General features: G+C 35.8%; 11 protein-coding genes across 11 annotated transcripts; 7 read left to right on the top strand and 4 right to left on the bottom strand.

Annotated features, from left to right (window-relative positions):
• Nucleotides 1-112: 112 nt before the first annotated feature.
• B0P05DRAFT_593452 (chromatin assembly factor 1 subunit A-domain-containing protein) lies at nucleotides 113-2,285 on the top strand. The gene is given in 10 exon segments (XM_051583049.1): nucleotides 113-160; nucleotides 212-296; nucleotides 355-469; nucleotides 514-584; nucleotides 626-744; nucleotides 788-883; nucleotides 932-1,546; nucleotides 1,566-1,679; nucleotides 1,725-2,153; nucleotides 2,200-2,285. 10 exon segments carry the CDS (start codon nucleotides 134-136, stop codon nucleotides 2,227-2,229), a joined length of 1,701 nt encoding a protein of 566 aa, XP_051439516.1. The 5' UTR covers nucleotides 113-133; the 3' UTR covers nucleotides 2,230-2,285.
• An 85-nt stretch (nucleotides 2,286-2,370) lies between these two features.
• On the top strand, nucleotides 2,371-2,947 carry B0P05DRAFT_523327 (uncharacterized protein). The gene is made up of 2 exons (XM_051576073.1): nucleotides 2,371-2,496; nucleotides 2,547-2,947. The coding sequence occupies exons 1-2, from the start codon at nucleotides 2,466-2,468 to the stop codon at nucleotides 2,825-2,827; spliced, it is 312 nt and encodes a 103-aa protein (XP_051439515.1). The 5' UTR covers nucleotides 2,371-2,465; the 3' UTR covers nucleotides 2,828-2,947.
• A 581-nt stretch (nucleotides 2,948-3,528) lies between these two features.
• On the top strand, nucleotides 3,529-3,948 carry B0P05DRAFT_102411 (uncharacterized protein). The gene is made up of 2 exons (XM_051572940.1): nucleotides 3,529-3,770; nucleotides 3,816-3,948. Exons 1-2 carry the CDS (start codon nucleotides 3,601-3,603, stop codon nucleotides 3,865-3,867), a joined length of 222 nt encoding a protein of 73 aa, XP_051439514.1. The 5' UTR covers nucleotides 3,529-3,600; the 3' UTR covers nucleotides 3,868-3,948.
• Nucleotides 3,529-4,893, bottom strand: B0P05DRAFT_523313 (peptidyl-prolyl cis-trans isomerase-like 1). Its single transcript, XM_051576072.1, has 9 exons — nucleotides 4,820-4,893; nucleotides 4,604-4,771; nucleotides 4,535-4,559; nucleotides 4,453-4,482; nucleotides 4,392-4,409; nucleotides 4,285-4,346; nucleotides 4,136-4,232; nucleotides 3,816-4,093; nucleotides 3,529-3,770 (listed from the first exon to the last, which is right to left on the bottom strand). The coding sequence occupies exons 2-8, from the start codon at nucleotides 4,681-4,683 to the stop codon at nucleotides 3,968-3,970; spliced, it is 438 nt and encodes a 145-aa protein (XP_051439513.1). The 5' UTR covers nucleotides 4,684-4,771; nucleotides 4,820-4,893; the 3' UTR covers nucleotides 3,529-3,770; nucleotides 3,816-3,967.
• A 962-nt stretch (nucleotides 4,894-5,855) lies between these two features.
• B0P05DRAFT_523312 (uncharacterized protein) lies at nucleotides 5,856-7,138 on the bottom strand. Its single transcript, XM_051576071.1, has 3 exons — nucleotides 6,924-7,138; nucleotides 6,623-6,879; nucleotides 5,856-6,575 (listed from the first exon to the last, which is right to left on the bottom strand). The coding sequence occupies exons 1-3, from the start codon at nucleotides 7,128-7,130 to the stop codon at nucleotides 5,888-5,890; spliced, it is 1,152 nt and encodes a 383-aa protein (XP_051439512.1). The 5' UTR covers nucleotides 7,131-7,138; the 3' UTR covers nucleotides 5,856-5,887.
• A 121-nt stretch (nucleotides 7,139-7,259) lies between these two features.
• On the top strand, nucleotides 7,260-8,144 carry B0P05DRAFT_583047 (uncharacterized protein; the record flags this gene model as incomplete). Its single annotated transcript, XM_051582217.1, has 1 exon — nucleotides 7,260-8,144. The coding sequence occupies one exon, from the start codon at nucleotides 7,260-7,262 to the stop codon at nucleotides 8,142-8,144; it is 885 nt and encodes a 294-aa protein (XP_051439511.1).
• Nucleotides 8,145-8,488: 344 nt separating this feature from the next.
• B0P05DRAFT_461465 (phosphatase 2A regulatory B subunit-domain-containing protein) lies at nucleotides 8,489-10,597 on the bottom strand (the record flags this gene model as incomplete). The annotated part of the gene is made up of 9 exons (XM_051574073.1): nucleotides 8,489-8,660; nucleotides 8,708-8,809; nucleotides 8,856-9,154; nucleotides 9,201-9,554; nucleotides 9,605-9,808; nucleotides 9,859-10,055; nucleotides 10,110-10,341; nucleotides 10,405-10,527; nucleotides 10,574-10,597. 9 exons carry the CDS (start codon nucleotides 10,595-10,597, stop codon nucleotides 8,489-8,491), a joined length of 1,707 nt encoding a protein of 568 aa, XP_051439510.1.
• A 322-nt stretch (nucleotides 10,598-10,919) lies between these two features.
• Nucleotides 10,920-12,427, top strand: B0P05DRAFT_102175 (Ribokinase-like protein). Its single transcript, XM_051572939.1, has 8 exons — nucleotides 10,920-10,965; nucleotides 11,013-11,249; nucleotides 11,304-11,345; nucleotides 11,392-11,478; nucleotides 11,522-11,633; nucleotides 11,680-11,828; nucleotides 11,918-12,104; nucleotides 12,159-12,427. The coding sequence occupies exons 1-7, from the start codon at nucleotides 10,960-10,962 to the stop codon at nucleotides 11,930-11,932; spliced, it is 648 nt and encodes a 215-aa protein (XP_051439509.1). The 5' UTR covers nucleotides 10,920-10,959; the 3' UTR covers nucleotides 11,933-12,104; nucleotides 12,159-12,427.
• Nucleotides 12,428-12,477: 50 nt separating this feature from the next.
• On the top strand, nucleotides 12,478-13,583 carry B0P05DRAFT_460889 (malate dehydrogenase, NAD-dependent; the record flags this gene model as incomplete). Its single annotated transcript, XM_051574040.1, has 2 exons — nucleotides 12,478-12,866; nucleotides 12,959-13,583. 2 exons carry the CDS (start codon nucleotides 12,478-12,480, stop codon nucleotides 13,581-13,583), a joined length of 1,014 nt encoding a protein of 337 aa, XP_051439508.1.
• Nucleotides 13,584-14,505: 922 nt separating this feature from the next.
• Nucleotides 14,506-15,592, bottom strand: B0P05DRAFT_523294 (cyanate hydratase). The gene is made up of 7 exons (XM_051576070.1): nucleotides 15,494-15,592; nucleotides 15,378-15,439; nucleotides 15,259-15,325; nucleotides 15,103-15,209; nucleotides 14,961-15,057; nucleotides 14,868-14,918; nucleotides 14,506-14,817 (listed from the first exon to the last, which is right to left on the bottom strand). The coding sequence occupies exons 1-7, from the start codon at nucleotides 15,497-15,499 to the stop codon at nucleotides 14,743-14,745; spliced, it is 465 nt and encodes a 154-aa protein (XP_051439507.1). The 5' UTR covers nucleotides 15,500-15,592; the 3' UTR covers nucleotides 14,506-14,742.
• Nucleotides 15,593-16,062: 470 nt separating this feature from the next.
• On the top strand, nucleotides 16,063-16,399 carry B0P05DRAFT_523290 (uncharacterized protein). The gene is made up of 3 exons (XM_051576069.1): nucleotides 16,063-16,218; nucleotides 16,273-16,319; nucleotides 16,379-16,399. Exons 1-2 carry the CDS (start codon nucleotides 16,077-16,079, stop codon nucleotides 16,299-16,301), a joined length of 171 nt encoding a protein of 56 aa, XP_051439506.1. The 5' UTR covers nucleotides 16,063-16,076; the 3' UTR covers nucleotides 16,302-16,319; nucleotides 16,379-16,399.
• Nucleotides 16,400-16,680: the final 281 nt, after the last annotated feature.

The following is a 16,680-nucleotide window of genomic DNA, read 5'->3' as shown; positions in this document are numbered from 1 at the left end:
GAAGAAGCAATAAAAAAAAGGGAGAGTAAAACTTAGTTGCATAAACGAATTCAGGAGGTTCAAGTGTGACTCAGGAACGCATTTAACTGAGATTGAAATCTATATATTTTTTTTTTTTTTTTTACTTCATTTGATGCAAAGCCAATACGGTTCAAAAGAGGTATAAAGACAAGACAAAACAATAACACGATTGAATTCATTCCAAATAAAGAAAGGACGTCCGTTTATTAAAAACGGTCATATAGTTTACTATGAAGATAGAATTCGAATCGAGAATCATCCTCAAGTGAATCAAGGTAGACATATATATATATATATATATATATATTTCCATAATGACTGATCAAACTATAGTCATTGTTCAGTTTCGAGAATGGAGAGCACTATGGGAATCAACTCATACTGATGTTGCTCTTTCAGATATACCCCAAGAATACAAAGATCTGATTGCTATGCTGGCTCATGAAAGGTACAGGATCAATACAGACTATTGTTATTCACTTAGTTATATAGTGATCAAGATCTTGACACACTTGCAACTTATTTGAATGACTTGTTATCTCCCTTTCAAAGAAACCCACAAGGTAATGTACTGTTTAGTATAAATCTTATTGATCTTTGTTAGTCTCCCATGCATTCTTAGAAGTCATTAAACAAACAATTCACCAAATGAATTATCAAGAGCGATACGGATTAGCCAGTAGTGCTTTATCATTTGAAGGAGCACCTTCTCAAGTACCCAAAGTAAGTAAAAACAAAAGAACCGTGTCCACTCATGTCATATTAGAGACTATCACTCTACCGATGGCAAGCATACACTCTGACTTCACTACCAACAGAGATACAGACCATGGTTAACCAACAAAGAGAAAAGAGACGACAAGTAAAGTAAGAAAGCAAAGAAAGTTATGAACATTAACATACAATTCAGTTTGCAAAAGAATTGACGTTAGCTTATCAGCGATTACCGATTCAACAACGACTTGATGTATTATTTGATGACCATAGTCAGTGGATAGATCAACAAGACCCTTTATTTTCTTCATTTCAATACAACCCTCATGTCAGTATACCTGTTCGCCAAGTAAGAAAACGACTCTGTTCTAGTTTTGATACGCTATTTTATGTGGGTCTAAATGATTCTGTCAATCTCAAACAACGGTTTTTGGATGAATTGTCTGCTTCTGCTAAACAGAAGCGAGGTATAAAAATCAAAGTCAATTTGAGAAAAGTGTTGGATCATGGTGTATTAAACAAACATGTCAAGATGAAATTACTTCAATTCCATGAAGATGTACGACCTGCTTATTATGGTACTTGGACAAAATCCCATCAACATGTGACTGGCAGAAAGCCTTTTGCTAAAGACACAGATGCATTGGATTATGATATTGACAGTGAAGCAGAATGGGACCATGATGTAGATGATGAAGATATTGATACATTAGCTACAGATGAAGATAGACTCTTTTTTGATTCAACTGATGATGAAGAAGAAGAAGACGAAGAGGAGGAGATACATGCAAGTCGTACTGGTACTATGGCTGTTATTAATCTTAATTTAGGAAGATACAAAATGGTTAGTGCCTGAAGGTTATTTATCTCAAGATGAAGAGATGCCTAAAAAGAAGTCAAGGATTGTCAGTCGTCCTGCTAAATGGCCTATTGCTGGTAATAAGGTAAATGACACATATTGCTCAACTATATCACACTCACATGATCAGCATTTCCCCATGAAACCTGTCATTCTCGGTCCTTCTTTTGCATCACATCATGAACCAAAAAATCATCCGTTATCTGACTTTCAATTGCATCTCTATAAACCCATTCAAGAGGGTTATGCACCCTTTGACACTAGTTCTGCTTCTACCATACCAGAGACAGTGATAGAAGCTGAATCTTCAAATTCACCTTTGACTATGTGTTTTGAACTCAACAAGACAAAGCCACCTTTATTTCAAAGAGAAATTGACAAAATAGTCCAGACAAACAAACAAGAATTGATAGACATCATTTCTGAACATAAAACCAAGACAATGATGGGTTTAGTCGGTGTATTAAAATCAAACAAAATGTTTGAAGAATACACAACAGCCCAATTACAGGCTATGATTTATGATGTTGCTATTCAACAAATGCATGGTACACATAAGGTAAAAAGAGAGTCTACTAAATAACTGAATATTAACATGCAGTTAGGAATACATTTGGTGCTTAAGAAATGAATAAACAAAATAAATAAAAAGTGGCTTAAAAACTTTCCATATAAAGTAACGGAGTCCACGGAGTCGTTTTTTTCTCTTTTTTTTTGTAGCGCATGGCAACTAAATACTTTTCCATTGTCAGGGTCTGTTCCAATCGAGAAAGAATCCGATCGGCGGACACACAAAAAAATGAAACAGAAAAAAAGCTATTTAAACTCGAATTTAATTTTCATTTCCCCTTTATTTTAATTCTGTTTGATAATGAAAATGTCTGCTCATAACTTTACTATTGGTATGTAACATTTGTTACTGTAAATCATCGTTGGCTTACATGAATTCTAGTTAGTACACCTGGAAAGAGAATTTCTTTAGAAAAAGCCAGTCATCCTTGCCCTAAATGTAGACATCAGGCTTCTGTTCAGTTAATACGATCTGAAAGGCAATGGATTGTGTTCAACAAATGTATATCCAACAGTATGCGTGTACGATACGAATGCTCTAAATGTAGATGGAAAAATGAAGAATTACCATCCTACCCTAATGAATTCAACCGTATCTCTAATGATGATTTCCACTTTCAAGACACTGACAGCAGTAGTTCTGTCTTGAGTGATTTATATTGAAATGTTTGCCCTGTCCTGTAGTTATTATTTATTCTCCCTATGTGTATATATACCCTCTCTTTCTTTCTCTCTTTTGTAATTCAAAGAAAATAAACTTCTTCATCTGATCTTAAATATGTATATATGTTTCTATCTGAAATCGAGTGATTTGATTCGATCTACATATATCTTTTAGAAGCTAATAGAACCGTTAACATTTGACAAGTGCTCAAAAGATCGGTACTATGACTAAATTAGGCATTTCATTTGTTTGATTACCATATTTGGAATACTCGACTGACGTCAATTCCACTGTACCTTAATCATCGGTCAAAAGGCGATGATCATTCTGGAATAACTGGCTTACATGTTTTTATTTTGTCCATTCTTCTATATTTGGAAACGGCGCGTCCTTCTCTGGATTCCGGACATAGAAGAAGACCTTAAAGCGCGATAGATTGTGTTACTATCAAAACACCCAGAAATTTCTTGAACACATGTACACGTTTGTTAATTTCAATTGTTTTCTGGGGGGGGGTCATTTTACATATGATCTTACATTTAATGATGGATATGTGTGTGTATGTGTGTGCGCGTGTCAATAGGGATAGAATGATCACATGATCACATCTATCTTGGCAAACGCGTGTTGAGTGAATCTTGGCTGATTATGTAAATCCACCTAGCCAAGACACTTAACTGTAACGTCATCTCTTTTTTTTTTTTTTTTGTGGGTAAATAATAAGTAATTTTCTCACTCTCTTTCGCTTTTCGTTTTCTTTGCTTATTCCGATATGTATGATACAGTACTTGGTTATAGTGGAGGCTTTGTAGGCCTTTTAATCCTTATTCTTGACTTGATTGTGATATTTGAAGTCATGAACTCAAATCGAACTATTTCTGGCAAATTAGGCTGGTCTCTTTTAGTCTTCTTTTTCCCTGTTGTTGGATTGATTCTTTATTTGTAAGTTTATTGCACACAACACTAGCTGATGTATTTGTTCTATAGCCTCTTTAGTGAACGTAATGAACACAATGCAAGATATGAACCCATTGTTTAATTCTTTATTCAAAACGACATTTCTCAATACGAACTGTATCCTTAGGGCTATTGTTTGATCATGATTAGTATCAATAAATAAATAAAATTATAACTTCTCTTTACCGATCTGAAGCATCTGTTCTAACAAGACCCATTCTTTTGACAATGTTCATACCATCACTCACTCTACCGAAAATAGTATGCTTACCATCCAACCAAGGTGTAGGTGCCAACGTGATAAAAAACTAAGGCTGAATAAGTCATATAGACGTGTGAGTTGTACGTACTTGTGAGCCATTTGTATTAGGACCAGCATTGGCCATACTGAGAATACCAGCACCTGTATGTTTGAGTTCAGGATGGATTTCATCTTCAAATTTTTCACTAAGCAAGAAATAAGTTATTATTGTTGTTGTTTTTTCTTAGTAGCATATACCCATAGATAGAAGTACCACCACGACCAGTGCCTGTAGGATCACCACCTTGAATCATGAAATCCTATAAAACTAAGTACTTGAACGCGTATGTATGAATGTGTCTTACAGCAATAATACGATGAAACTAGATAAAGTTAACTGACAAGAACATGCATTGATTGACTTACGCTCACACCATCATAATATCCTCGTTTAGCCTGTGAATGAAATGAGTTCATTGAACAAAGTATTCTATTATACGTTATTTACAAGTTCATAAAAGTTTTTACAGGTTCTATGCAAAGGGTGAATAAAGAGACAAGATCTTGATCGACCTACTTTGGTGCATGATCCCAATAAAGTTCAATATGAATGGGACCCATAGAAGTGTCAAGAATGACAGATTGATGACTAGACATGATGTAAAGAACGAAGGAAAATATAATTTGCGCTTCTAAAAAAAAAAAGCACTAAATACCACCGAAATTTGACATGTCGTGATTTTTCCTAAAAAAAAAAAGTAAGAAAACAATAGAAAAGTGCTTGAATAGATACATGAAAGCAAAAACAATAGTTTGTTCTATCTTAATTTAGTTCTTTTTAGCCTCAAAAGACTTGTTGAAGTATAGCATTCAAAGCAAGAAAGAAAAAAAAGTATCGGAGATTGAAAATTACAAAGACAAATGTAGTTCTTGATTTTCAGAAAATGAATTTAGAATCAACCTCTATTCAATAATAGCTGGAAAAAGCAATTTTTATATGAATCGCTTAACAGAAAAAAATACAGAATTTTTTTTTTTTTGCATTTAAGATGATGTAAAAAATGTCTCTATTTCTTTAAGAATATTTAAACGAATAGACAAAATACGTTCTGAAGGTTTTTGGACAAATTAATAAGGTTAATGTAACGCTATCTTTATGAAATTAGTACCAAAATATACCTACTGTCTGTGTGTCTTGAACGAGTGCATAAGCATGGCTCTGTCTTCAATCATTATAACAAAAAATGACTTTGAAGGTTTAAGCGAAGTCTAAACTAAGATGCGAAAGGTAAACCCCTTTAAAAATGAACATTAACGACGTTTAAACTCCGATAATATCCTCAATTACAAAAAGAAAAAAGAAAATGTATGTAGTTTTTTTTATTTAATACAGATATCTTCCGTACTCCATACAGTCAAACGCCTGTTGACTAAGCAGTCCGATGAACAAGAACTAATCATTTTTGATTGAACTTACTTTCCTTCTTAGTAAAATTCATGCACTCTTTCCTTTCCCCCCTCCTCTTACACAACATACCCCCTCAGTCTTATTTATTACTCATTACTACATCTTTAGAACTTTAAATAAAACCGGAACATAGTTCCCCTACAAAAAAAAAAAAGAACGAAAAATAGCCATTTTTTTTTATATAAGCACACAATTACTATTATTGAGTACACTTGATACTCATTCACACAGAGGTGTTTTTTCCTATTATCATCTAATGCCATGTCAGTAGACAGTAAGCCTACTTAGGAGGATTAAGCAGGTAACAGCAACTTATACAATGACAGTAAGTGATCACCACCAAAAAAAAAAAATAACTCAATTACAGTGAATTATATAAATACTTTATTATGTCTAATCAAATACAATTTTGCTACCCTTGAATTCCTGAACAGTGGGTTTTTGTCTTTGTGCAGAAGACAATGCTTCTCCAGGCTTAACACGACCACCATCCTGTGTCTTCTTGGGACGCTTTTCTCTTGGATTGCTTGCATCATAAGCGGGTTTGCGTCTTTTGGGCTGAGGCTCTTCAGTCTCTGGTTGTTCTGTTGTTTGTTGTGGTGTATCCTCATCCTTTTTCATTTTACGCATTAACCAAGGCTTGGATCTCATATGAGCTTCAGGACTAGCAAATTCCACGCGCACTTTACGACCATCCAATGTATGTTTATCAGGTGCACGAATGGCTTTTGTTGCAGACTCCACATCATGATAATCAACATAGGCAAACCCTTTACATTTACCAGAATCTTCAAATGTAGCCACACGCACTTTACGAATGTCACCTGCCCAAGAGAACTGATCGAGAATAGATTGTTTGGTGGTATCAAAGCTCAAATTACCAAGGAAAAGTGTAGGTGATGGTGGGTTCTTTTGTTTTTTCATGGCTTTCTTTTCAACTTCTGTAGGTGGTTTTGAATCATCTGCACGCTCAAAGTTTTCAGAATCTTTAATCAATAAAGAACGACCGTCTAATTTTTGTTCAGACAAGGCAATGGCCTTGGTGGATGCTTCTTCTGTAGAAAAGAAAACATAGGCAAAACTAAGATGTGTTAATCAAGTGTCCATGTTGCGGCCCTGATGACTTACCCTTTGTTGTTGTTTTTGGCTCCATTGCCTTTGGGACATTTTAAGCGAGTGATTTCACCACAATCTTTAAAGAATTCTCTAATGGCATTGGACGTTGTTGAGTAAGCAAGATTGCCAACCCAAACACCATACTCGATCTCTTTCTTTTTCTTTTCTGGCTTGGGTGGTCTCACAGGTTCACTCTCGCCTTCTTTTTCTCCTTGAGGTTTTTCTTCGTCTTCGTTTTCGTCTTCTTCGTCTTCAGACAATTCGCCTCGCTAATCATAGATATGAGATGCCAATGATCGATGTTCTCATTTACCTTTCGTTTCTTGTTGATATCTTTCTTTTGTTTCTTTTTCTCTCTATTTTCTCGGTTGATCTTGCGTTGTGCTTCTCTTTCTTCTTTACTGAGTTCTTTCTTTTGTTTCTTTTTTTCGGCCTTAGAAGCAAGACGAGCTGCTTCTTCCTCGTCTTGCTTATAATCTGTTATTTCTGTCAGCACGTTAAAAGCGTCGTCTTTTGCCATGGTAATCACAAGGAGAAAAAAAAGAGAGAGATGAGAGCCATTCACTGTTTTTATGGCATGCAAACAAGTCACATACCCGTATGGATTACCCGTTAAGCCACCAGCTGGAGCGACTTTTTTCTTTTAATGATGCCACCTAAAGCAGACGTACGCAAGCTATTAAAGAAGCAACAACAAGAACGTAGCAAAGCAAAACGTATTGATCATCCGTTTGCTAAATATGACTCGATGGACCGGTTGATGTGTATCGTGTGTCATTCGCCTATTAAGTCTGAAGCTGTATGGCCAGCTCATCTTGCTTCAGCTGGTCACCGAGACAATATTCAAAAACTAAAAGCATTGAAGCAACAACAACAGCAGCAGCAGCAGTTAAAAAGACGTGCGTCCACACCGCCTTCTCAAACAGAAAATGATACCCAAGAACATAAACGTATGCGTGTTGATGAAGATGATACACAAGATATTGAACTTGAAGACGCGAGTGATGAAGATGATATGAAGTTACCCAATGACTTTTTTGATCAACAGCAACAAGAGGAACCAGTGGAGGAACCAGCAGAAGAAACAGTGGAAGAGTCAGTGGATAATAATACGTTGCCTGCTGGATTTTTCGACGATCCTGAAGAAGAAGCACGCGTTCAAGGTACTTTACCACCTGAAGAACAAGCCCAGGTTGATTTAGACAGAGATTTACAAGAATTCAATGAAGCCATGATTGAGGTCACAAAGGAATCAAGAGAAGTGCAAGAAGAAGACGATGAAACGTTTTGGAGAGAAAGAAATTATGAGATTTTTCAAGAACAAGCCATGTTTGATTCTCGAGTTGAAAAACTAAAGCAGCTACGAAAGACAGGCGAAACAAAAATGCAAGTAGATCAGCCAGATCATGATGAACTAAAAACAAGTGTACGACATATTCTTGTCAGTAAACCAACAAAGCAAGAAGCATCCATGTTTGATGATGACGATGAAAGCGGAAGTGAAGAAGAGGATTGGCGTGCACAACAATTATAATTTTTTATTTTTTTTTATTTATGCAGATGTACTATGAGCTCCAGGAGCTTGATTGAGAACTTCGTCGAGACTGACATGACGAGATAATTCATGAAAGACCTAAAAAGCGTGTCAAATGAAAATAAAAGCAAGTTTACTTACAGTCTCATCCACTGGTATAATTGATTTACGTCTAAAGACTTGATATTGTGCAGGAGGAACATCAAATTGCTGCATATCTGGGTGAATATCGTCTTTTTGTTCTCCTACATGTTCTGAAATGATTTCTTGACTATCACTGATGTCCAGTTCTTCCAACTCGGTAAACATATCTATCAACAATATAAGACATATATTACATTAAACTATACTTTACCATTAGCATCCGTATTTCCAAAAACAAACTCAGACTTGTATTCTTCAATGGCTTCATTTGGAGACACATTGTCAAGCTCTGTTTTTGATGCTGTGATTCTCTCTGCCTTTTGTTGCAAGTGTCTCCAATTGTCTTCTCTTTCTTTTTGAAGTTTACGTTCCCTATCAATATATAAGCCAATGCATTGTCAAATGATAATGCTACTTACAACTGCCTTTGGTTTTTGTATTCATTAGCACACTCATCAAACAAAGTGGGATCGATATCAATACAAAGCTTCAAGGCAGTATAGACTAAACTCAAAATAGTCCTAAATGAAGATCAGTACACAGAATCATAGTGTGTGTCTACTTTACTTATTCCAATGAGTCTTGGAAGTCTTGTATAGCGTAGGAAATATGATGGGCATAATCACCTTGATGTTCTCGGCCATCAAGCTTACAACATAGTCATTGTTCCAATAATACAAAGCTCTTTCTGAAACTTGGAAATGAGGGCTTGCAACACACTGACTTAGTTTGGTAAACAAGGGACACATAATTTGCTGAAATTCAGGAATATCAACAATATCCAAGATCTCTTCAATTTCATTCAAAAACATCACTTCCTTAGGACTGTTGACTTTTGGCCAGTAGCGCAAAAGACCAGTGACAACCTATATACACCAATAAGTTTTTTTTTAAATCTTTGTCTATGTTTACCTCAAACGTCAAGCCTCGATCTTTTTCCAAAAATTGGACTACACAATAAGCTAATTGAGGATGATACAATGCAAGTGATTTAGCTTTGTGTAAAGGTATCAATACGCGCGATAAAAATGTCTTGTGTTCTTCCTTCAAAGGTAAAGCAAATCCATTAATAATACTGCCCAAAATCTCCAGGAATTCGGCAACACCATTATGTCTTTCTGTTTCGTAAATAAATTGAAAAAAGATATTGTTGATGGATCTTCGAATAAACGCGCGAAGATTTAAAAACTTGCCGTATATTCGGTGCAACGTTGTCTTTAAATAATCGCGTTCTCGAGGATCTTCAGAGTCAAAAAGGTCTAATAACTATCCACAGAATCAATCACCACCTGTTTGGCTTTAAACCATTTGCTTACCTGAAGAATGAATTTATGATCAATATGTTTCTTGGCAAAGTTAATATTAAATTCAGGTGATTCCAAGAACCGTAAAAAGAATTCATAGACTGTCTGTAAATGAGGCCAAGCAAGTTCTAGAACAGGTTCATCTTCTTCAGGGTCAAATGCATCCCCAACAGGATTTACTTGAGGAGGAATAGGACGGAAAAGATTAATAGCAAACTAAAAACAAGACACATCAATACCAGTACATTCTTCTTATCTTCCCTTACCATATTCACAATTTCAGGATACACATTTTCAGTCAATACGCCTCTGTTCATAGAGATATGATCCAAGATTTCCTGTAATGTTTGACGTTTAATTTCTTTTTCTCGAAGTTCTGCAGATGCATCACTAAAATCAAATACAACAGTACATTGCTTGATTTTCTTGACAAACAAATCAGGACGCATATGACTTGGTACCTCTTTTATAACATAGCATAAGAAGACATCTCTTTTTTTTTCTTTTTTTTTCTTACCATGAAATGCAGGTGTTGGTTCTAACTGTACTTTTTCAGTAACATAAAAACGAGATGATTTTTGACGACGAGGTGCTTTGCTGATAGGAATTTGATCAATAGGAGCGTTTTTAAGACGATGATGCAAAGGACCTGTCTTTGGAACATCTTTGACATGAGGATTGTTGTGCATAAAAGTAACAGCATTATTATTAGGTGTGCTATTATTGCTGCTCACACGAGTGTTTTTTGGCTGTCATAATAGTAAGATCATCTCTCTCTCTCTTTCTCTCCTTACTTTTATGTATATACATACCATTTCTGGATTAGAAGAATCAATAATACCATTAGGTTTAGGTGAATCAGGTGGCATAGCAGTATTTGTGGTATCAATATTGGTTTCGATTGGCATAGTTTTTTCGCTTTTGGATCGAGTGAGCTATTCAAAATGTAAATAAACATTATCCTCTAGATTGGATACATACGGCTTCCTTCCATCCTTTAATCATGTTTTATAGATTGTTCAAAAAAAGGGGTAATCTAGGTTGCTAAGGATGTAGTTTAGTCATCTCTTTTGACAGTTGTCGTGGCAACTTACTCTCGAGAAATAAAAAATGAATGTAGAAATTAAAAATAACAACAAAAAAAAAAAGAGAGAGAGAAAAAAAGTAAAGAGAATAGGTTTTTAGGAGTACTAAATAAAATAAAATAAAAGAAAAGGGGTGCAAGTGGCTGTTTTCTTGCTAAAGTCTATTTAGTTTGATCCAATCAAAAGTGTAATGAGTTCTAAAAATTAACCTTTTGGCCTCTTGTAATTTATTTGATTTATTTATTTTTCATTTGCAATTATTTTTTCGGGTTAGACGTTATTATGTCTGTCAGTTGTCTTGTTTGTGTTTGTGATAAGCTATTGACTTGCTCTAGTTACTTGTTATAGGTGGGATCGCGCTTGATATAACAGCTACTGTAGGAAAGACACTTGGGTCTTCTATTTTACACACGTCTACTCCCGGTCACGTCAAGCAAAGTTTGGGTGGTGTTGGTCGCAACGTGGCAGAAGCCGCATGGAGAACGGGTGGCAAAGACGTCAAGCTTGTTTCAGTTGTTGGGGATGATTTAGCAGGAGAATCCGTCCGACAGGGCATGAAAGCAATTGGCATGGTAATTCACATGCTGGATGATTTGTGATAGAGAATGTGCTTATCCATCCTATAGTCGACAGAATACATTCAGACCTTGAAAAACCAGCCTACAGCAGCAAGTATTTAATCAAAACGTGATAATTTCTTATATACTGAAACAGGTTTACAATGCACTTCATTCAAACGACGGACAATTGGTAGCTGCAGTTGCTGATATGAACATTTTCGATCATATAGATTCTTCAAATGTAATACGACCATTGCTTCTACATGTTCTAACAAACAAAAAAGATTGTTTCTATTTTACAAACAGAAAAGCCTAGTTTTGTTTGCTTTGATGGTAACATTACGTCTACCTTAATGGAAAGCATTGCAACTACTTGTGCTTCACTTTCAATCCCAGGTACACAATTGGCTGCGTATGAAAAATGGTGTTTAATCAGATATAGCTTTGTTTGAACCTACTTCTGTTCCCAAGTCACTCAAGCTTTTTCAACGCAACAAGGCGATGCAAGCTCGTTCTGTTCAATATACAACACCGAATCAATTTGAAATTGAGGCTATGTGTGACCAAATTCGATCTGATCCTGCTCTTCAAGTAGGTCAAGTAGATGAATCATTATTAGGCCAACTTAAGGGTAATGGTGACACTCAAAGAATTTTGTCTTGACATGTTTTTTTGCTTAGGTGTGCCAAGACTAGCCGAGACAGTGGCTCCTTATGCTATCTTCTTGTCCAACTATATTCCTAATATTGTGACCAAGTTGGGTGAAGAAGGATGTCTCTTTGTGCATAATAAGTCTGTGATTGAATACTTTTCCCCAGAATTTATACAAGCAAATGAGATCAAGAGTGTCACTGGTGCTGGTGATTGGTAATGATCCTGAATGAAAATCATTTTTCCATTTTAACTTTTCTCTCAAAATAGTTTTGTCGGTACATTAATTGCCAATTTACAAAAGAGAGGGAAAACACCACTTTCAGGTGATATTTTGAAATCAATTATTCAAAAATCACAGCTATCATCCGTTTGTACTCTCAAATCAAATAATGCAGTAAGTAAACACATTTCAAACGATTTACTTGTGTAATCAGAAATAAACCTCCCCTGAAATCATGCCCGGATAAACATTATGGCAAGTGTGACTGAGATCATTGTTACCCCCGGGGTTATGTTTAGCTATAAGTTCGCTCTCTTCTATTCCATCCCGCGTTTTCTTTTTTTTCTTTTACATATCTTATAAACAATGTTGGCTTCTCGTCTCTTCAAGTCTGTCGCCGCTAAGCGTGCTTTCTCTACTTCTGCTGCTAACCTCTCCAAGGTTGCTGTTCTCGGTGCTGCTGGTGGTATCGGTCAACCTTTGTCTTTGTTGTTAAAGGAAAACCCTCACGTCACCCACCTTTCTCTCTACGATATTGTCAACACTCCCGGTGTTGCTGCTGATCTTAGCCACATCAACACTAACTCCAAGGTCACTGGTCACACTCCCGAAAACGAAGGTTTGGAGGTTGCTCTTAAAGACGCCCATGTTGTTGTCATTCCCGCTGGTGTCCCCCGTAAGCCTGGTATGACCCGTGACGATTTGTTCAACACCAACGCCTCTATTGTTCGCGACCTCGCCACTGCTGCTGCCAAGTAAGCTCATATTGAGATAATGAGAGAGAGAGAGAGAAAAAAAGAGAAAAAGAAAGTATTGGACGTGTGAAAACTCATTCAATTTTATATAGGCACTGTCCTGATGCTCACTTCCTTATCATCTCCAACCCTGTTAACTCTACCGTCCCCATCTTTGCCGAAACCTTGAAGAAGGCTGGTGTCTTCAACCCCAAGCGTCTCTATGGTGTCACCACTCTTGATGTTGTTCGTGCTTCTCGTTTCGTTGCTGAAATCAAGAACCTCGATCCCAAGGACGTCAATGTCACTGTTGTTGGTGGTCACTCTGGTGTCACCATTGTCCCTCTTCTCTCTCAAACTGGTATTGAATTCACCAAGGAAGAATTAGATGCTTTGACCCACCGTATCCAATTCGGTGGTGATGAAGTTGTGAAGGCCAAGAACGGTACTGGTTCTGCCACTCTCTCTATGGCTTACGCTGGTGCTCGTATGGCCAACTCTGTCTTGGAAGCTACCGTTGGTGGTAAGAAGGGTGTTGTCGAACCTTCTTTCGTCAAGTCTGATGTCTTTGCCTCTGAAGGTGTTGAATACTTCTCTACCAACATTGAACTTGGTCCCGAAGGTGTTGAAAAGATTCACGGTCTCGGTGAAATTTCTGACTATGAAAAGGAACTCATCTCCAAGGCTGTTCCTGAATTGAAGAAGAACATCACCAAGGGTAACTCTTTTGTTCAATAAATTGTATAAATCTATTATATTCTGACCCGAAATAAAAATTAGCCCAGTTTTTTGTTATTCGAACTCAGCAGCAAAGGTATCATGATCCAAGAGCCCTTTAACATGCCAAGCTGATACTTAAGCGCGCTCAGTTTTTGTTGAGATGTTTATCTTAAGATAATGTAGTTTAGTACTTGGTGGTGCAACCTTTGGCATCAATCACAGCTTGGTACTGGTTGGTCAAGCGTGTAGTAGTATGCATATAATGAGAAGATAGTATAGCGCAAAGAAACAAACAAACAACCTACTCCTTAATGATTGTTATTCTTTGTTATTCCTCAGAACAAGAGCTGGTTAAACTTGAGTCTTGATGAATAGCTTTACACAACCATACCAATAGCATTACGCTTATTGATACACACATCAATGTTTCCTAGTTTACCATGATGTATGGCTCTAGAGGAGGTATTCAACTACCTCCTCGTATCCGTTTAAGTATTTTACATATGCTGGTTCATATCTGTTACTAATTCATCTCCCTTCTATTCTCTGCTCTTTCTTCTAATCTAATGTAAGTAACAATATAAATATTGCTTATGTATCTCGTGCTCTGCTTAATTTCTAGAATTTTTTTTCAATAAATGTATAAATTTTGAAAACATCATCCGCTTCTTGTTTAAGCTAAATTGCCCATAAAAAAAAGACTGGCCATTCAAGCGTTTTATACTCTTTTCTGCTGCAATAGGACAGCCCTTTATAAGAGGCTTTACAAGACGATGCTTCATATGCTTTATAAAATTATTTACAGATGCTTACAGTGATGCTTTACATGATGAATTGAAGGATGATACTTCATATGATATTTACTTTTGGTACTTTATCTTTGGTTCTATACCTAATGCCTTACTATATTGATTTTAAAATGGATGATGCGTTATATACCAGCTCTTTATTTCTTTCTTTTTTTTCTTTGCTCTGTGAAATTGAATGCTCTGTAATATTATCGTACACGATAAATTAGTTCTTCTTTGACTTTCATTGATTTTTCTCTTGTATTACTTATCCAGGCCGTAATGACGTCTTAACCTGCAAAGAGAAAGAAAGAGCTTTGATAAAGATAAGATTAGATGTAGACTGGTGTAACATAACAAGGTGTAAAGGTATGCATGTATTTATTGTTTTACCAACTTTGCTTGTATGGTAAGAATTTACCATCCAATGTAATTTTTACGCGATCACCAGCGGGATCCTCAACCTGTATGAATGGTAAGTTTTTTTTTCTAGCATAATGTTGAAAATATTTGCCTTATCAACATGTGCCTTAAAATCAATAGCAGACATAATACCATCACCAAACTAGGACCAATAAGTAAAACAAAATCGCATGAATTGACAAACCTTTTCATGTATAACTGCTTTAATAGGAAATCCGAATACTTGAATCATTTCAACAAGTCTGTAAAGCGTAGGATCTTGAGGAGGCATTTCCATCAGTCTAAGATATGATGAGTTGTTTTTTTTTCATAGGCAAATCACGTACCCTCCTCTAGTGGGAAAGTAATGAGCTCCCATTTCTTCCAACAAGTGCTGTGTAGGTACATTTAATATTTCTGAAAGTTTATACAACTCTTTGTCTGTAGGTTTGGCCTTTTAAATGTTATCAATATTTTCTCCTTTTTAACTCGTCTGTGTTTACCTGCCCATAAAAGATGGCTGCTGCATAAACTTCATCGCATCCCAATTCCTTTCCAATTTGCTCAAAGCTATGTTATCATCATTTAACTTGAGGTAATCAAAGTGTGTGTCTCTTCTTACCTTAATTTTCTTACAGCTTTGGCTTGAAACATGCGCATTTGAACAGGTGAAAGTTTAGGATTCTAATATGAAGAACAAAAATAAGCCAAACCATGATAGTTTTTGAATTCATTTACACTCATTTTAAGGCAAGAAAATATAAGAAAAGAGGAAGGTGTGAAAAAAAAATAACAATATGCAACAAGACTCCAACATAATGTGATTTGATCTCCGGTACAAAAGTAATATGAAAGAGTGACGTACATAATCCTGCATGTTACATTCTGTTAAGGCGAATGCTATATGTTTGTTGAAAAAAAAATATTATGGTAGTTGCGTAAGAACAACTATCCCAAGTCTTTATTATTGAATTAAAAACAAAAGTTATAATGAACAAAAGTTAACCATGAAAGAAATAAAAAGAAAGAAAGAGAGAAAATGAGAAAGAAAGAGTTTGAACCCTCTAGATACAAAAAAATATAATTTTTCCCGCTTTACGGTATACCAAGGGAGAAAAGGGCAGTATTAATAAACCAAGAATAAAAAATAAATGCTCCTACAAGTTCACATCCGCTTCACAAAATGTCTTTTTCGGACAATAACTGTATTTATGCATCATGTCAAAATGATAAAATAGCCATTGCAGTTGAAACCATTTACCGCATGTTTCTTATAAGCTTATTTTGACATCATTACAGAAGGAAGCCTTAGCAAGAAGGTATGACAGACAGGTCGTGTATATATCTTCAGGAAGTTTTTTATTTTCGCCGAAGGACAATTTATAAGTATGGATCCTACATCACACACACGCACACACATTTATATATCGCACACATTCACACATGTATAAGATATCGTATGCCTATTCTGACAATTTGAGTCATACAAATCTCGTTTTCTATTCCTATTTGCTTACCCCACGATTTTGCCCCACAATTTATGTAAATGAAAAATAGGATACATCTAGAAGAAATTGAATAAGAACTTTAGTGGACATAAAGAGTATTGGCTTTTTCTACTACCTCTGCAGTGTCTTAAAAAAGTATATCTTGACTGGGAAAAAGCCTAAAGAAGGTTGAAGCATTCTCCCTCTCTCTTTCACTCTTTTGTGACACATTCAATGACCTGACTACTTTAGGTTCAATAAAGTAGGGATTGATGGTAACCCATCATGTTATCATACAAATGATATTTCGAAAATAAACTTTGAATGTGTACATGTATTGACTATAGACTGGTGCTTAACAAAACCAATTTAACTTTGATATGCAAGCAATAAAGACAAGCTTTTTTTTTTTTTTTTTTTTTTTTTTTTTTTTTTTTT

The sequence above is a fragment of the Gilbertella persicaria genome (assembly GCF_025201335.1).
Source record: "Gilbertella persicaria strain CBS 190.32 chromosome Unknown B0P05scaffold_2, whole genome shotgun sequence".
Classification (NCBI taxonomy): domain Eukaryota; kingdom Fungi; phylum Mucoromycota; class Mucoromycetes; order Mucorales; family Choanephoraceae; genus Gilbertella; species Gilbertella persicaria.
The sequence above is the reverse complement of the archived record's forward strand: the minus strand, read 5'-3'. Positions and strand labels throughout refer to the sequence as shown.

What these genes read in the sequence shown, in the direction of transcription:
- B0P05DRAFT_102411 (XM_051572940.1), top strand. Translation starts at nt 3,601, where the DNA reads ATGTATGATACAGTACTTGGTTATAGTGGAGGCTTTGTAGGCCTTTTA. An exon ending in GTTGGATTGATTCTTTATTT is followed by an intron (nt 3,771 to 3,815) that starts GTAAGTTTATTG and finishes TTTGTTCTATAG; the next exon opens with CCTCTTTAGTGAACGTAATG.
- B0P05DRAFT_102175 (XM_051572939.1), top strand. An exon ending in GCATGAAAGCAATTGGCATG is followed by an intron (nt 11,250 to 11,303) that starts GTAATTCACATG and finishes TCCATCCTATAG; the next exon opens with TCGACAGAATACATTCAGAC. An exon ending in TGCTTCACTTTCAATCCCAG is followed by an intron (nt 11,634 to 11,679) that starts GTACACAATTGG and finishes AATCAGATATAG; the next exon opens with CTTTGTTTGAACCTACTTCT.
- B0P05DRAFT_523290 (XM_051576069.1), top strand. Translation starts at nt 16,077, where the DNA reads ATGACAGACAGGTCGTGTATATATCTTCAGGAAGTTTTTTATTTTCGC. An exon ending in ATGTATAAGATATCGTATGC is followed by an intron (nt 16,219 to 16,272) that starts CTATTCTGACAA and finishes CTATTTGCTTAC; the next exon opens with CCCACGATTTTGCCCCACAA.
- B0P05DRAFT_523294 (XM_051576070.1), bottom strand. An exon ending in AAGCAGTTATACATGAAAAG is followed by an intron (nt 14,919 to 14,960) that starts GTTTGTCAATTC and finishes TATTGGTCCTAG; the next exon opens with TTTGGTGATGGTATTATGTC. An exon ending in TTAAGGCACATGTTGATAAG is followed by an intron (nt 14,818 to 14,867) that starts GCAAATATTTTC and finishes CCATTCATACAG; the next exon opens with GTTGAGGATCCCGCTGGTGA.
- B0P05DRAFT_523327 (XM_051576073.1), top strand. Translation starts at nt 2,466, where the DNA reads ATGAAAATGTCTGCTCATAACTTTACTATTG. An exon ending in TGCTCATAACTTTACTATTG is followed by an intron (nt 2,497 to 2,546) that starts GTATGTAACATT and finishes CATGAATTCTAG; the next exon opens with TTAGTACACCTGGAAAGAGA.
- B0P05DRAFT_523313 (XM_051576072.1), bottom strand. Translation starts at nt 4,683, where the DNA reads ATGTCTAGTCATCAATCTGTCATTCTTGACACTTCTATGGGTCCCATT. An exon ending in GTAAAAACTTTTATGAACTT is followed by an intron (nt 4,483 to 4,534) that starts GTAAATAACGTA and finishes TTTCATTCACAG; the next exon opens with GCTAAACGAGGATATTATGA. An exon ending in GGTGGTACTTCTATCTATGG is followed by an intron (nt 4,233 to 4,284) that starts GTATATGCTACT and finishes TTTCTTGCTTAG; the next exon opens with TGAAAAATTTGAAGATGAAA.
- B0P05DRAFT_523312 (XM_051576071.1), bottom strand. Translation starts at nt 7,130, where the DNA reads ATGGCAAAAGACGACGCTTTTAACGTGCTGACAGAAATAACAGATTAT. An exon ending in ATATCAACAAGAAACGAAAG is followed by an intron (nt 6,880 to 6,923) that starts GTAAATGAGAAC and finishes ATCTATGATTAG; the next exon opens with CGAGGCGAATTGTCTGAAGA. An exon ending in GCCAAAAACAACAACAAAGG is followed by an intron (nt 6,576 to 6,622) that starts GTAAGTCATCAG and finishes AACACATCTTAG; the next exon opens with TTTTGCCTATGTTTTCTTTT.
- B0P05DRAFT_593452 (XM_051583049.1), top strand. Translation starts at nt 134, where the DNA reads ATGCAAAGCCAATACGGTTCAAAAGAG. An exon ending in GGCCTATTGCTGGTAATAAG is followed by an intron (nt 1,680 to 1,724) that starts GTAAATGACACA and finishes TCACATGATCAG; the next exon opens with CATTTCCCCATGAAACCTGT. An exon ending in AAATGCATGGTACACATAAG is followed by an intron (nt 2,154 to 2,199) that starts GTAAAAAGAGAG and finishes ACATGCAGTTAG; the next exon opens with GAATACATTTGGTGCTTAAG.